The following is a 13,067-nucleotide window of genomic DNA, read 5'->3' on the forward strand; positions in this document are numbered from 1 at the left end:
CTACTCTCACATATGTGAACACATTCACTTCTTCCTTACTCCCTCCCTCCAGTCTGATATCCAGTTTTTCCTTATCTAAACCATTTGATACCCTCATCACCTTACTCTTATCTGTGTTCACTTTTAACTTTCTTCCTTTACACACCCTCCCAGACTTATCACTAACCTTTGAAATTTCTCTTCAGAATCTCCCAAAAGCACAGTATCATCAGCAAAAAGTAACTTTGTTAACTCCCATTTTGTATTTGAATCTGCATAATTTAGTCCCACCCCTCTCCCCAGCACTTCTTGTACAACCCTATCTATAATTATGTTAAACAACCATGATAACATTACACATCCCTGTCTAAGACCTTTTTTTACTAGAAAAGTAATCTCCCTCTCTCCTACACACCATTACCTGAGTTCCACTATCCTCATAAAAACTCATTACAGCATTTAATAACTTACCACTTGCAACATCTGTTATATTGCTCCCCTGTGCACATAATCATAAGGCTTTTCTAAATCCATAAAAGCAAAGAAAACTTCCTTGCCTTTATCTAGATATTGTTCACTTATATGCTTCAATGTAAACATTCAGTCTATACATCCCTTACCCATTCTAAAGCCTCCTTGTTCATCTGCGATCCTGCTCTCCATCTTACCTCTAATTCTTTCATTAATAGCCCTCCCATACACTTTACCACATATTTTTGGTAGGCTTATATCCCTGTAATTTTTACACACACTTTTGTCCCCCTCTTCCCTTTATATAAAGGAACCGTGCATGCCTTCTGCCAGTCCCTAGGTACTCTCTCCTCTTTCACACATTTATTGAACAAAAGTGCCAACCACTCCAAAACTACATCCCCACCTGCTTTTAACATTTCTGTCATGATCCCATCTGTTACAGCTGCTTCATCCCCTTTCATTCTACCCAGTGCCTCACACACCTTCCCCCCACACACAAATCTGGCTCTTCTTCACTCCTAAAAGATGTTATACCTCCCTGGCCGGTGCACAGAATCACTGCCTCAAGTATACATTTTTTTTTTTTTTTTTTTTTTAACAAGTTGGCTGTCTCCCACCAAGGCGGGGTGACCCAAAAAGAAAGAAAATCCCCAAAAAGAAAATACTTTCATCATCATTCAACACTTTCAGCTCACTCACACATAATCACTGTTTTTGCAGAGGTGCTCAGAACACAACAGTTTAGAAGCATATACGTATAAAGATACACAACATATCCCTCCAAACTGCTAATATCCTGAACCCCTCCTTTAGAGTGCAGGCATTGTACTTCCCATATCCAGGACTCAATTCCGGCTATATAAAAATAACCGGTTTCCCTGAATCCCTTCACTAAATATTACCCTGCTCACACTCCAACAGATCATCAGGTCCCAAATACCATTCGTCTCCATTCACTCCTATCGAACACACTTATGCACGCCTGCTGGAAGTCCAAGCCCCTCGCCCACAAAACCTCCCTTACCCCTTCCAACCTTTTCGAGGACGACCCCTACCCCGCCTTCCTTCCCCTACAGATTTATATGCTCTCCATGTCATTCTACTTTGATTCATTCTCTCTAAAGGATCAAACCACCTTTACTTTTACTGTATACATACATGTATTAAAACAAATTGGCACTAATTTTTTTTTCTTTAACACGTTGGCTGTTTCCCACCTAGGCAGGGTGACCTAAAAAGAAAGAAAAAAAAAACAAAAAAAGATCAAATTTTCATCATTCAAAGCTCACCATCACTCATACATAATCACTGTCTTTGCAGAGGTGCTCAGATATGACAACTTAGATGTCCCTCCAAACTGCCAATATCCCAAACCCCTCCTTTAAAGTGCAGGCATTGTACTTCCCATTTCCAGGATTCAAGTTCGACTAACCAGTTTCCCTGAATTCCTTCACAAAATATTACCCTGCTCACACTCCAACAGCTTGTCAATTCCCAAAAACCATTTGTCTCCATTCACTCCTATCTAACGTGCTCACGCATGCTTACTGGAAATTCAAGCCCCTCATTCACAAAACCTCATTTACCCCCTCCCTCCAACCTTTTTCAAGTACAACCCCTAACCCTTCTTCCTTACACTCTCCAAGTCATTGTACTTTATTTCATTCTCTCTAAATGGCCAAACCACCTCAACAACCCCTCTTAAGCCCTCTGACTAATACTTTTAGTAACTCCACACCACCTAATTTCCACACTACGAATTCTCTGCCTCTTTGCTGCAGCGTTCACAACCCATGCTTCACACCCATATAAGAGTGTGGTATCACTATACTCTCATGCATTTCCTTCTTTGCCTCCATAGATAGCATTTTTTGTTTCCACAGATACCTCAGCTCACCACTCGCCTTTTTTCAATCATCAATTCTATGGTTAACCTTATCCTTCATAAACCCATGCACTGACAAGTCAACTTCCAAATATCTGAAAGCATTCACTTCTTCCATACTCCCTCCCTCCAATGTGATATCCAATTTTTCTTTATCTAAATTGTTTGATTCACTCATCACCTTACTTTTATTTATGCTCACTTTCAACTTTCTACCTTTACACACCCTCTCAAACTCATCCACTAACCTTTGCAACTTTTCTTAGAATTCTCCTAAAGCACAGTATCATCAGCAAAAAGTAACAGTGTCAACTCCCATTTTGTACTTGATTCCTCATAATTTAATCCCACCCCTCTCCCCAGCACCCTATCATTTACTTCTTTTACAACCCCATCTATAAATATGTTAAATGACCATGGTGATATTACACATCCCTGTCTAAGACCTACTTTTACTGGGAAGTAATCTCCCTCTCTCCTACATACCCAAACCTGAACCACACTATCCTCATAAAAACTCTTTACAGCATTTAGTAACTTACTGCCTATTCCATACACTTGCAACATCTGCCACATTGCTTCCCTATACACTCAATCATATGCCTTTTCTAAATCCATGAATTCAGTTAAAACTTCCCTTCCTTTATTTAAATACTGTTCACATATATGCTTCAATGTAAACACTTGATTTACACATCCCCTACCCATTCTGAAACCTCCTTGTTCATCTGCAATCCTGCTTCTGTCTTAACCTCTAATTCTTTCATTAATAACCCTACCATTCACTTAACCTGGTATACTCAGTAAACTTCTTCCCTTATAATTTTTACAATCTCTGTTGTCCCCCTTCCCTTTATGTAAAGGAACTATACATGCTCTCTGCCATTCCCTAGGTACCTTCCCCTCTTTCATACATATATTAAACAACCACCCAGGGAGGTACTACCGTCCTGCCAAGTGAGTGTAAAACGTAAGCCTGTAATTGTTTTACATGATGGTAGGATTGCTGGTGTCTTTTGTCTGTCTCATAAATATGCAAGATTACAGGTACGTCTTGCTACTTCTACTTACACTTAGGTCACACTACACATACATGGACACGTTTATTTATACACACTCATCTGAGTTTTCTTTGATTTTATCTTAATAGTTCTTGGTCTTATTACTTTTCCTTTTATATCCATGGGGAAGTGGAATAAGAATCTTTCCTCCGTAAGCCATGCGTGTTGTAAAAGTCAACTAAAATGCCGGGAACAATGGGCTAGTAACCCCTTTTCCTGTAAAGATTACTAAAAAGAATAAGAAGAAGAAAATTGTCAAAGTGGGAAGTCTGAATGTGCGTGGATGTTGTGCAAATGATAAGAAAGAGATGATTGTGGATGTTATGAATGAGAAGAAACTGGATGTTCTGGCTTTAAGTGAAACAAAGCTGAAGGGGGTGGGAGAGTTTCAATGGAGAGGAATAAATGGGATTAGGTCAGGGGTTTCAAATAGAGTTAGAGCTAAAGAAGGAGTAGCAATAATGTTGAAGGATAAGCTATGGCAGGAAAAGAGGGACTACAAATGTATAAATTCAAGGATTATGTGGAGTAAAATAAAGATTGGATGTGAAAAGTGGGTTATAGTAAGCGTGTATGCACCTGGAGAAGAGAGAAGTGTAGAGGAGAGAGAGAGATTCTGGGAAATGTTGAGTGAATGCGTGGGGAGTTTTGAATCAAGTGTGAGAGTAATGGTGGTTGGGGATTTCAATGCTAAAGTGGGTAAAAATGTTATGGAGGGAGTAGTAGGTAATTTTGGGGTGCCAGGGGTAAATGTAAATGGGGAGCCTTTAATTGAGCTATGTGTAGAAAGAAATTTGGTAATAAGTAATACATATTTTATGAAAAAGAGGATAAATAAATATACAAGGTATGATGTAGCACGTAATGAAAGTAGTTTGTTAGATTATGTATTGGTGGATAAAAGGTTGATGGGTAGGCTCCAGGATGTACATGTTTATAGAGGGGCAACTGATATATCGGATCATTATTTAGTTGTAGCTACAGTTAGAGTAAGAGGTAAATGGGAAAAGAGGAAGGTGGCAACAACAAGTAAGAGGGAGGTGAAAGTGTATAAACTAAGGGAGGAGGAAGTTAGGGCGAGATATAAGCGACTATTGGCAGAAAGGTGGGCTAGTGCAAAGATGAGTAGTGGGGGGGTTGAAGAGGGTTGGAATAGTTTTAAAAATGCAGTATTAGAATGTGGGGCAGAAGTTTGTGGTTATAGGAGGGTGGGGGCAGGAGGAAAGAGGAGTGATTGGTGGAATGATGAAGTAAAGGGTGTGATAAAAGAGAAAAAGGTAGCTTACGAGAGGTTTTTACAAAGCAGAAGTGTTATAAGAAGAGCAGAGTATATGGAGAGTAAAAGAAAGGTGAAGAGAGTGGTGAGAGAGTGCAAAAGGAGAGCAGATGAAAGAGTGGGAGAGGCACTGTCAAGAAATTTTAATGAAAATAAGAAAAAATTTTGGAGTGAGTTAAACAAGTTAAGAAAGCCTAGGGAAAGTATGGATTTGTCAGTTAAAAACAGAGTAGGGGAGTTAGTAGATGGGGAGAGGGAGGTATTAGGTAGATGGCGAGAATATTTCGAGGAACTTTTAAATGTTAAGGAAGAAAGGGAGGCGGTAATTTCATGCACTGGCCAGGGAGGTATACCATCTTTTAGGAGTGAAGAAGAGCAGACTGTAAGTGTGGTGGAGGTACGTGAGGCATTACGTAGAATGAAAGGGGGTAAAGCAGCTGGAACTGATGGGATCATGACAGAAATGTTAAAAGCAGGGGGGAATATAGTGTTGGAGTGGTTGGTACTTTTGTTTAATAAATGTATGAAAGAGGGGAAGGTACCTAGGGATTGGCGGAGAGCATGTATAGTCCCTTTATATAAAGGGAAAGGGGACAAAAGAGATTGTAAAAATTATAGAGGAATAAGTTTACTGAGTATACCAGGAAAAGTATACGGTAGGGTTATAATTGAAAGAATTAGAGGTAAGACAGAATGTAGAATTGCGGATGAACAAGGAGGTTTCAGAGTGGGTAGGGGATGTGTAGATCAAGTGTTTACATTGAAGCATATATGTGAACAGTATTTAGATAAAGGTAGGGAAGTTTTTATTGCATTTATGGATTTAGAAAAGGCATATGATAGAGTGGATAGAGGAGCAATGTGGCAGATGTTGCAAGTATATGGAATAGGTGGTAAGTTACTAAATGCTGTAAAGAGCTTTTATGAGGATAGTGAGGCTCAGGTTAGGGTGTGTAGAAAAGAGGGAGAATACTTCCCGGTAAAAGTAGGTCTTAGACAGGGATGTGTAATGTCACCATGGTTGTTTAATATATTTATAGATGGGGTTGTAAAAGAAGTAAATGCTAGGGTGTTCGGGAGAGGGGTGGGATTAAATTATGGGGAATCAAATTCAAAATGGGAATTGACACAGTTACTTTTTGCTGATGATACTGTGCTTATGGGAGATTCTAAAGAAAAATTGCAAAGGTTAGTGGATGAGTTTGAGAATGTGTGTAAAGGTAGAAAGTTGAAAGTGAACATAGAAAAGAGTAAGGTGATGAGGGTATCAAATGATTTAGATAAAGAAAAATTGGATATCAAATTGGGGAGGAGGAGTATGGAAGAAGTGAATGTTTTCAGATACTTGGGAGTTGACGTGTCGGCGGATGGATTTATGAAGGATGAGGTTAATCATAGAATTGATGAGGGAAAAAAGGTGAGTGGTGCATTGAGGTATATGTGGAGTCAAAAAACGTTATCTATGGAGGCAAAGAAGGGAATGTATGAAAGTATAGTAGTACCAACACTCTTATATGGATGTGAAGCTTGGGTGGTAAATGCAGCAGCGAGGAGACGGTTGGAGGCAGTGGAGATGTCCTGTCTAAGGGCAATGTGTGGTGTAAATATTATGCAGAAAATTCGGAGTGTGGAAATTAGGAGAAGGTGTGGAGTTAATAAAAGCATTAGTCAGAGGGCAGAAGAGGGGTTGTTGAGGTGGTTTGGTCATTTAGAGAGAATGGATCAAAGTAGAATGACATGGAAAGCATATAAATCTATAGGGGAAGGAAAGAGGGGTAGGGGTCGTCCTCGAAAGGGTTGGAAAGAGGGGGTAAAGGAGGTTTTGTGGGTGAGGGGCTTGGACTTCCAGCAAGCGTGCATGAGCGTGTTAGATAGGAGTGAATGGAGACGAATGATACTTGGGACCTGACGATCTGTTGGAGTGTGAGCAGGGTAATATTTAGTGAAGGGATTCAGGGAAACCGGTTATTTTCATATAGTCGGACTTGAGTCCTGGAAATGGGAAGTACAATGCCTGCACTTTAAAGGAGGGGTTTGGGATATTGGCAGTTTGGAGGGATATGTTGTGTATCTCTATACGTATATGCTTCTAGACTGTTATATTCTGAGCACCTCTGCAAAAGCAGTGATAATGTGTGAGTGTGGTGAAAGTGTTGAATGATGATGAAAGTATTTTCTTTTTGGGGATTTTCTTTCTTTTTTGGGTCACCCTGCCTCGGTGGGAGACGACCGACTTGTTGAAAAAAAAAAAAAAAAAAAAAAAAAATACCAACCACTCCAACACTATATCCTCCCCCTGCTTTTAACATTTGTCATGATCTCGTCAGTTTTCTGAAACGACTGTACATGAACATAAATGGTATCTCAGACATGATCTGATCAGCAATGTGCCCAAGTAGAATGCCCATCCTGTCAAAAATTACAGAACCCAAGATAACAGTTGCACTCTCTCATAGGAGATAATACATACTGATGAAAGAATTTGTATATCAAAAGTGGCAGAAACCAACAAAATATCACTGTAGATTCTGCAAGAATGAGCAGATGTTCTGTGCAATCCGGTCCTGGTAGACTGTTCTCCAAAAAGACCTGTCATTTTTGCACACATTACAGTTTTTTGCTTTCTGCCTGATTTAAGCCTCCAATTTGTTTTTTAATATATATTTTGAGTTAGGTTAGCTTAATGTGGATTATTCTTTGTTTATATGTATACTTAACTGATAATGAAATAACAACCAGGTAACTAATGTCTGCCTTGAAGAGTTATGGTATTCATACACCTGCAGTTTAACTTGGGGGATGGGCTGTTCCTGGATATACATTAAATTAGCAGAGATGGGGAACTGCTAGATATCTAGAAGCTTGCAAACAAGTATTGAAAATTAAAGACAAGGTGAACTACAGAGCAGGTTCCTTGACAAGTATGCTTATAGAATGTCTATTTCTAACCAAGCATCAACATGACTTCAGAAGTAGGTGGTCTTTTCTTGCAGACCTAATATACATATGATGGGATGATGAAGATCAAATAAGAAAGAGAAGAATGAGCACCCTGCATTTTTCTAGATTGCTTGTAAGCCTTGACACAATACCAAGTAGAAGACTGCTTCATAATCTGGAAATGTAGCTGTTAGTTTGTGGTGATGGCCCATAAGTTATTACCTTGTTTTGTGCGAATGTTTAATGTAATTGCATGAATAACTTTTTATTTAAATTTTCATGAACAGGTACTCTTGGTATTTTTTTTCGTATGTTAATTTCATATATGACATATGTATATCATTAAGTGCATTTGGTTATGCCTTAACTTTCTCTGGGTAATTATTGTGCCTTTCACACAGGAAAGAAAACACAGTGAATAATAATCATATTTATGTGTGTACCAGTACTAGTGGATGAATTTGGTAGGGTGTGCAAAAGAAGAAAATTAAAGGTGAATACAGGAAAGAGTAAGGTTATGAGGATAACAAAAAGATTAGGTGATGAAAGATTGAATATCAGATTGGAGGGAGAGAGTATGGAGGAGGTGAACGTATTCAGATATTTGGGAGTGGACGTGTCAGCGGATGGGTCTATGAAAGATGAGGTGAATCATAGAATTGATGAGGGAAAAAGAGTGAGTGGTGCACTTAGGAGTCTGTGGAGACAAAGAACTTTGTCCTTGGAGGCAAAGAGGGGAATGTATGAGAGTATAGTTTTACCAACGCTCTTATATGGGTGTGAAGCGTGGGTGATGAATGTTGCAGCGAGGAGAAGGCTGGAGGCAGTGGAGATGTCATGTCTGAGGGCAATGTGTGGTGTGAATATAATGCAGAGAATTCGTAGTTTGGAAGTTAGGAGGAGGTGCGGGATTACCAAAACTGTTGTCCAGAGGGCTGAGGAAGGGTTGTTGAGGTGGTTCGGACATGTAGAGAGAATGGAGCGAAACAGAATGACTTCAAGAGTGTATCAGTCTGTAGTGGAAGGAAGGCGGGGTAGGGGTCAGCCTAGGAAAGGTTGGAGGGAGGGGGTAAAGGAGGTTTTGTGTGCGAGGGGCTTGGACTTCCAGCAGGCATGCGTGAGCGTGTTTGATAGGAGTGAATGGAGACAAATGGTTTTTAATACTTGACGTGCTGTTGGAGTGTGAGCAAAGTAACATTTATGAAGGGATTCAGGGAAACCGGCAGGCCGGACTTGAGTCCTGGAGATGGGAAGTACAGTGCCTGCACTCTGAAGGAGGGGTGTTAATGTTGTAGTTTAAAAACTGTAGTGTAAAGCACCCTTCTGGCAAGACAGTGATGGAGTGAATGATGGTGAAAGTTTTTCTTTTTCGGGCCACCCTGCCTTGGTGGGAATCGGCCAGTGTGATAATAAAAAAATAATAATAACCAGTACTAGTGAAGTGACATTGAATTTTTTTACATGAGTACAAAAATAATAGAGCTTGTTCATTTGATGAATTTGTTCTTTGCTTATGGTAGTACAGTATTTCTTTTTTTCTTCAGGCTTAAGGGTGCACTACTCTTCACTGTGTTAGCCCTCATTGGTTCAGGCTGGGCCTTTATCAAGCATGTGCTCTCCAGCAAGGAAAGGAAAATTTTCATGATCATCATCCCTCTACAGGTACAGTAGGGCCCCACTTATACGGCAGGTTAGGTTCCAGGCTACCGCTGTAAAGCGGAAATTGCCGAAAAGTGGAACACCCTTTTTTTCCACAAATACAGTGGACCCCCGCTTAACGATCACCTCCCAATGCGACCAATTATGTAAGTGTATTTATGTAAGTGCGTTTGTAAGTGTATGTTTGGGGGTCTGAAATGGACTAATCTACTTCACAGTATTCCTTATGGGAACAAATTCGGTCAGTACTGGCACCTGAACATACTTCTGGAATGAAAAAATATCATTAACCGGGGGTCCACTGTACTATATAACAAGTTTACACTAACATATATTAAGTTAGCAATAGAACTAGGCATCAAAAAACAATAAAAAAGTACAATACACACATAGTGCACTCATTACTTACCTTAAAATATTTATAGTCGTAATCTAGGTTGAGACAACTAGTATTTATTGTAAGAAATCAAGTGTTGTATGTTTGGTAGTCAGCCGGGCTACCATACCAGGCCACATAATATTCTATTACATTTAAGCATCCCAGAGCAATAAAATGCATATACAGTTTACTCATTACTTACCTTAAAATATTTGTAGTCTTAATCTAGGATGAGATGAGTAGTATTTATTGTAAAAAATCAAGTGTGGTATGTATGGTAGTCAGCCGGGCTACCATACCAGGCCAACCCACCCACACATACTATTCTATGATATTTAAGCATCCCAGAGCGATAAAATGTATATACAGTTCACTCATTACTTACCTTAAAATATTTGTAGTCTTAATGTAGGGTCGGGAGTAAGTGAATGAGATAAAACGAATAAATGAGAGAAAGAATGAGTACATGAAGGAGGACAGGCGCAGAGTTATGTAAACAAACCAGGCGAAGGTAAGTTTTGTAAACAAACAAAGTGTACACGTCTGGTTTGTGTACAGGTTGCATTGTGTACAAGTTGTCTCTACATTGATACGGTAGAATAAATAAAGAAGAACACTCCCATTCTCATGTAACATCATTTTGAGAAGAAATGACGCTCTGAGTGAAGGCAATGGAAATAAGTCACTCTGACTTTTTTGGGTTATCCTAGGTTCTCTACACATATGCTGTTATGTATGATAATCTATGTAACTGTATTTGTGTATATCTGAATAAACTTACATACGAAAGGAATAATTTTCTACAGTTACCCCCAGTAACACATTTTCTCTTATGTTAGATTAGAGAAAATGTTATTCTTGCCTTCACTTGTACAAGTTATCTGGCTACGATATCTCATATTTATGTTTATTTATTCTATTGTGGGTTGTATTTATCATCTTTATATGTTATATATCATGTTTATTATATAATTTTGAAAAAATATCATAGATGGATTAATGAAAATGTGTATATTAACGTAATATACGACATTTAAATGAGACTCGGTGATTGTTATTATCATTACTAATATGATGTCTGGAGACATAAGAGACACTTACTGATTTTAATGTGTACCTGCATGCCAGCACAGTGTGTAAGTTTATTTAGGTGCAGGTATACATAAGTATAATTATCAGAGTATATATAAAATATGAAATAACTATTAAAAACACTTGAAATTTTGGAGTTTCCAGACAAAATGGAGAGACTTAGTGCTTACGGATCTCACAGAGAATGTAAACAAACCGGGTGGGGCGCGGTGACCGTATTAGAAAGCCAGGTGGGGGAGCTGTATAGCGAGTTTTGGTCATAATTTGAAATGACCGTATTAGCGGAACGCCGTAAACCGAAACGCCGAAAAGCGGGGCCCTACTGTATTATAAAATACAACTTTTTATAGAATGATTAATGTATGGTACAGTAGGGCCCCGCTTTACGGCGTTTCACCTTACAGCATTCCACTAATACAGACATTTCAATTATGACCAAAACTTGCTGCACAGCTCCCCCTACCTGACTCTAATACAGTCACTGCAGGCCACTTGGTTTGTTCACATTCTCCGTGAGCACATCTCTCTATTATATCTGGAAACTTTCCAGAATTTCAAGTGTTTTAATGTTATTTCGTATTTTGTACATACAGTGGACCCCCGGTTATCGGCCGTAATCCATTCCAGAAGGTCGGCCGATAACCGAAATGGCCGATAACCGAATTAATATTTTCCATAAGATGCGAAAAGTGGGTCATAATAAGCGTGTATGCACCTGGAGAAGAGAGGACTGTAGAGGAGAGAGAGAGATTTTAGGAGATGTTAAGTGAATGTATAGGAACCTTTGAACCAAGTGAGAGAGTAATTGTGATAGGGGACCTGAATGCTAAAGTAGGAGAAACTTTTAGAGAGGGTGTGGTAGGTAAGTTTGGGGTGCCAGGTGTAAATGATAATGGGAGCCCTTTGATTGAACTTTGTATAGAAAGGGGTTTAGTTATAGGTAATACATATTTTAAGAAAAAGAGGATAAATAAGTATACAAGATATGATGTAGGGCAAAATGACAGTAGTTTGTTGGATTATGTATTGGTAGATAAAAGACTGTTGAGTAGACTTCAGGATGTACATGCTTATAGAGGGGCCACAGATATATCAGATCACTTTTTAGTTGTAGCTACACTGAGAGTAAAAGGTAGATGGGATACAAGGAGAATAGAAGCATCAGGGAAGAGAGAGGTGAAGGTTTATAAACTAAAAGAGGAGGCAGTTAAGGTAAGATATAAACAGCTATTGGAGGATAGATGGGCTAATGAGAGCATAGGCAATGGGGTTGAAGAGGTATGGGGTAGGTTTAAAAATGTAGTGTTAGAGTGTTCAGCAGAAGTTTGTGGTTACAGGAAAGTGGGTGCGGGAGGGAAGAGGAGCGATTGGTGGAATGTTGAAGTAAAGGGAGAAAAAATTAGCATATGAGAAGTTTTTACAAAGTAGAAGTGATGCAAGGAAGGAAGAGTATATGGAGAAAAAGAGAGAGGTTAAGAGAGTGGTGAAGCAATGTAAAAACAGAGCAAATGAGAGAGTGGGTGAGATGTTATCAACAAATTTTGTTGAAAATAAAAAGTTTTGGAGTGAGATTAACAAGTTTAGGAAGCCTAGAGAACAAATGGATTTGTCGGTTACAAATAGGAGAGGAGAGTTATTAAATGGAGAGTTAGAGGTATTGGGAAGATGGAGGGAATATTTTGAGGAATTGTTAAATGTTGATGAAGATAGGGAAGCTGTGATTTCATGTATAGGGCAAGGAGGAATAACATCTTGTAGGAGTGAGGAAGAGCCAGTTGTGAGTGTGGGGGAAGTTCGTGGGGCAGTGGGTAAAATGAAAGGGGGTAAGGCAGCCGGGATTGATGGGATAAAGATAGAAATGTTAAAAGCAGGTGGGGATATAGTTTTGGAGTAGTTGGTGCTATTATTTAATAAATGTATGGAAGAGGGTAAGGTACCTAGGGATTGGCAGAGAGCATGCATAGTTCCTTTGTATAAAGGCAAAGGGGACAAAAGAAAGTGCAAAAATTATAGGGGGATAAGTCTGTTGAGTATACCTGGTAAAGTGTATGGTAGAGTTATTATTGAAAGAATTAAGAGTAAGACGGAGAATAGGATAGCAGATGAACAAGGAGGCTTTAGGAAAGGTAGGGGGTGTGTGGACCAGGTGTTTACAATGAAACATATAAGTGAACAGTATTTAGATAAGGCTAAAGAGGTTTTTGTGGCATTAATGGATTTGGAAAAGGCGTATGACAGGGTGGATAGGGGGGCAATGTGGCAGATGTTGCAGGTGTATGGTATAGGAGGTAGGTTACTGAAAGCAGTGAAGAGTTTTTACGA

General features: G+C 39.2%; 1 protein-coding gene across 2 annotated transcripts in view; it reads left to right on the plus strand.

Annotated features, from left to right (window-relative positions):
- LOC128693830 (protein GPR107) overlaps nt 1-13,067 on the plus strand; it is a 157,775-nt gene that overhangs the window by 120,287 nt on the left and 24,421 nt on the right. For both annotated transcript variants that reach the window (XM_070090819.1, XM_070090821.1), the window contains exon 11: nt 9,160-9,277. In XM_070090819.1, coding sequence (XP_069946920.1) covers nt 9,160-9,277 — 118 coding nt within the window. The remainder of the gene's footprint in view (nt 1-9,159; nt 9,278-13,067) is intronic.

The sequence above is a fragment of the Cherax quadricarinatus genome, chromosome 33, assembly GCF_038502225.1.
Source record: "Cherax quadricarinatus isolate ZL_2023a chromosome 33, ASM3850222v1, whole genome shotgun sequence".
NCBI lineage: Eukaryota > Metazoa > Arthropoda > Malacostraca > Decapoda > Parastacidae > Cherax > Cherax quadricarinatus.